This window comes from Brassica oleracea, chromosome C2 (genome assembly GCF_000695525.1).
Source record: "Brassica oleracea var. oleracea cultivar TO1000 chromosome C2, BOL, whole genome shotgun sequence".
NCBI lineage: Eukaryota > Viridiplantae > Streptophyta > Magnoliopsida > Brassicales > Brassicaceae > Brassica > Brassica oleracea.
Window position 1 is genome coordinate 31,604,648 of NC_027749.1, and position 4,238 is coordinate 31,608,885.

Sequence of the window (4,238 nt, forward strand, 5' to 3'; positions counted from 1 at the left end):
TGAGTTATGAGCAAATAATACCATATAATTTTTAAAAACATAGTCTTTCTTAAATATTTTTTGAATAAATAAATATTTTTTAATTTAATCAACTGAAAATAATATCCGTACAATTGTGTGAGTCAAATTCTAGTTTTATTGATGCATATTATATATTAGTGTTGTATGTTTTATGTAACATTTTAACGATGCACGTTTTTTAAAATCTCCATTATTAAAATTATGCACGTAAGGATAACTCATGAGTTTTTTTTTTGTTGATTAAATGACATTATGTCCAAATTTATTTACGGATATTTCATTAAGGTAACTGAAAAAAGACAAACAATAAAATAGAAAGTTTAAATTCATTTAAGCATATTTCATTAATGTAACTGAAAAGACAAGTAATAAATTAGGCAGTTTTTTCGTTTTAGGATATTTCATAAATGCAACTGAAAAAAATAAAGAAAAAAATAGGGAGTTTAATTAACGAAGTACGAACATTTTCAAATGAGTACTTCTCTTTTAATAATATAGATGGGATATCAAACATGATCTAAGTGAACATAACATATCCAACCTGATCTTAGTGAACATAACATTACATCAAATACCATATCGAGAAAACAAGTTTGTTAAGGTTTTCTTGTTATTCATCGTTAGGTCAATGACAAGTGTATATACATAGAGAACTTCCTAAAACAGTTGGAAGACCATAAGAAACATACTATGTAAATATATGAATCAACTTTGCTATCGACCTAATTATATATTCCAAGGATATGGATTATCCTTAACATACCAACTGAGCAACTGTCTAGCTTACTCTTTTTCTATTACTATTGTCTCTAAAACGTGAGTTTTGTAGAGTTAAACAATGTTGTACAGCTTCAAAGAAACCCTCCATTACAAAGAAAACGTACAAGCATCAAAGGAACAAACTAAATATAACTAACCTTGGTGTTGTGTGTTCCAATTAGTTACATGCACTTATAAAATCCATATCCCACAAAAATATAACTCACAAATATAACAGAAGAAGAGATTTCATCGCAAACTCACAAGGACTCGTTAGTAAAAGGGATCTCCTGGAACTTGAACGAAGCATTACCCGCATTCTCGCGTTCAAACCTGAACACATCCTCGTCATCCGCCAATGGCATCACTTGTCTGTCACCGACCTGTCGCGGTGGCAATGCCTCGCGAAGCTGTGAAAACTCCATCGAATCTAGCGTTTCGTTACTAAACAACAAGTGGGTGCTGCTCCTGGGAGGTGAGGAGAATGCAGCGGTGGCGGAGCAATCCCAGAGAATGACGTGGAGGACGATGGAAACCTTTGCGTGACGGTGAAGCGACAGTTTCTGGCTGAGCGAAACGGTGTCGTAGCAGCGAATGGCTCCTGTGGATGAAACCATCCACGGCAATACCTTCTGGCTACCGACACGTGAAACCACCAGACGACGCGAAGCTTTGGCTGCGTCTCTGTATAATGAGCTCAGGCCGGATCTTGCAGCTGGTGCACTCTCGTCGTCGTGGTCCGTCACTGACGAAACATAAATGAAACCCTGTCCAAGATATATATTTCATTTCAAAATTCAAAGTGTTATAGGAGCATTTTCAGACACATGATTTGAAACCTAGTCCATTAGTGATACATAACATACCTCTTCAGTGCGGCTGATGGAGAACCCTAGTTTGGTGTCATCATCTCTGAGTTTGATTTCGATTGGCAACTCAACGCCAAGAGGAGCATACCAAAGCCGAACTGCTCTAACCACACCTATATCAACTCCATGATAATCCTCAAACCCATATAGACTGGCGTTTGCAAGATTCGATAGGTCAGAAAGCGATGTCGTATTAACTGTCGCCGAGGCGGTTTCTCCAGATATCTTTACCATGTAAAGAAAATTAATAATCATTTCCATATTCAAACTACCTACACACAAAGTATAGACATCTGACCTTGGTAAGCAAAGATTCAGTCTGAATATTCATGAAGACGATAGGAACGCCATTGGCTTGTGAACAACTTAGCCAAGCATTTGCACGAGCAAGTGTGTCTTCCAAGTCGTTATACCGAGAACCAGCCCTTCCATAAGCTAAATTTTTTTTTTTAAATTGTTAATATGATATATGTATATAAAATTTAGTTGAATTTTTACCCCCCCAAAAAAATTTAATTGAATGAATCCATCACTAACAATTTCAACAGTGTTAATTACCAGATGCTAAAATTTTGTTTATAAATTGTTAATTTTCACCACAGACATATGATATATGCAGGGGATATATGTATACAGTATACATAGTTTAGTTGAATATAATGATTATATGACTAAACAATTTCGGTATTGTTACTTACCAGAAGCTTTGGGAAGGAAAAGAATGGAGAGGAAGTTGCTTGAGCCGGAGATTGGCAAGGCTTCTTGCATTCGTCTTTCCCATGGATATGAAACGTAACCATCTTGAAGCTTTGCTCTCACCAATGCTTCCACCATTCTTGATCCTCTTGATGCTGCATATCATTTTAACCAAAAAATAGTGAAATAGTCATTAGATTTTTTTTTCAACTCTATGTAAAATTATTATTTTTATTTCCAGCTTTATACATTCTAATTAAAATTCAACATAGTGTAAATCTTACTTAAATTATTAGGTTAACGTGGTTACATTTGATATTGCAAATTTGTGAAAAATCCAAAAGATACAACTTCAAAATACAGAGAAAAGTATCTCTTCTATTGGATGTCCGAGACGAAACATTCTTAGTTAACTAATTAGTGTTTATAATATCATCAATAATAAAGTGTACATATAAATGGGTGTCTTCCAAGAAAAACATAACTGTGTCAAATTTCTAGAATATTACCATAAAGGATTCTTTTTTTTTTTGAGAAAGGGCTTGCCATAAAGAGTTCTTAGATTGTAGTTAATCTTAAGTAGTAGTAATCAATATGTATGAAACAAATTGAAATATTTTGTGACCGTTTATAACACCTTGATATTTTGCAACTCAAAACATGTTTGTATGCGAATATGTGAAAAGATCATCTACTGAAATCAAAATTGTCCTCTTGAATATTTATAACCGTCTCTCTTATAATTAATGATAATAATATAATCATATACTAAGATGTAAATACAAATATTATATGATTTGAAAAACAATAATTCCGTACGATTCCATCCAAAAAAGTACTATTAATAGCAGAACAAATTGAATTTCACCAGCTGGGAAGCACGATGTGATGCTGATGATGATGAAGCAAAAATCAACAAGCAAGCCAGAAAAGTCAACAAAACAGATAAAGAGTTAACTCACCTTGTATACCGAGGCAATCGGACTCAGTCCGATCCGAGAACCCGACTGTATAATTCGGGTCATCAATGGATCTAAGCATGTACTGTTTTTTACCGGCGGAATCGTTAGGAACAATACAAGCAGACAGATCGGATAAATCGTGGGAGCCACGTCTGACTCTTACAACAATCGAAGTATCTTTGTTTCTGTAAGAATTGTGTAGAACTTTCTGTAACCAAGCTTTACCTCCTTTAAACGGAGCTTTGAAAATAGCCGAACCGGGTCCTGAACCGATCCGGATTTCTTCAACTATGTCTCCGGTTTGAAGCATATCGCCGCTCCATTCGTCGCTTTTGGAGCTTCCTTTAAGACAGTCGATGGAGAGGACGACGGTGTTTCCGGGTCGGGTCGTGGATTCGGGTTGGTGGGTGCGATCCATTGGCGATGTTACTGGTTTTGTGAGAGAGAGAGAGAGAGAGAGAGAGAGAGAGAGAAGTAAGAGAGAGAGACGAGCTTATAAAATGTGTTTTGTTGGGAAGTGATTCGATACGCGGAATCTTTGTGAGACCATACAAAGTCGTATTTGGCATCGAGAGATTTTATTCTTTACTAGATTATTATTATTAGGATTATACAATGACACTTGTCCAACAATTAGACCTTTTAAAATTTTAAAATTTATTTTGTGGAAGCCGATTTGATCGAGTTACTAATAAAGACTACAGATTTTTTCTGCGCTTTTAATCCATGTTCTAAAAATCGACCGCCTAACCGTCTAGGCAATACACGTCACTTTTCCGCCCCAATTTATGCCAAATCAGTTTAAAAAATCGGATATCCGATTTTTTCCGCCTAGACCGCCTAAATAAATTAATATCCTACATTATTTCATATCATAATCTTTCTGATCCCAGTCACTTACTTCGAAAAAAGGTTCAATAACACCACATAT

The 4,238-nt window shown here is 35.4% G+C and overlaps 1 protein-coding gene across 1 annotated transcript; it reads right to left on the bottom strand.

Moving 5' to 3' along the window:
• Positions 1–800: 800 nt before the first annotated feature.
• Positions 801–3,870, bottom strand: LOC106326925. Its single transcript, XM_013764892.1, has 5 exons — positions 3,308–3,870; positions 2,348–2,500; positions 1,948–2,084; positions 1,647–1,874; positions 801–1,547 (listed from the first exon to the last, which is right to left on the bottom strand). Exons 1-5 carry the CDS (start codon positions 3,723–3,725, stop codon positions 1,041–1,043), a joined length of 1,443 nt encoding a protein of 480 aa, XP_013620346.1. The 5' UTR covers positions 3,726–3,870; the 3' UTR covers positions 801–1,040.
• Between the last annotated feature and the right edge of the window lie 368 nt (positions 3,871–4,238).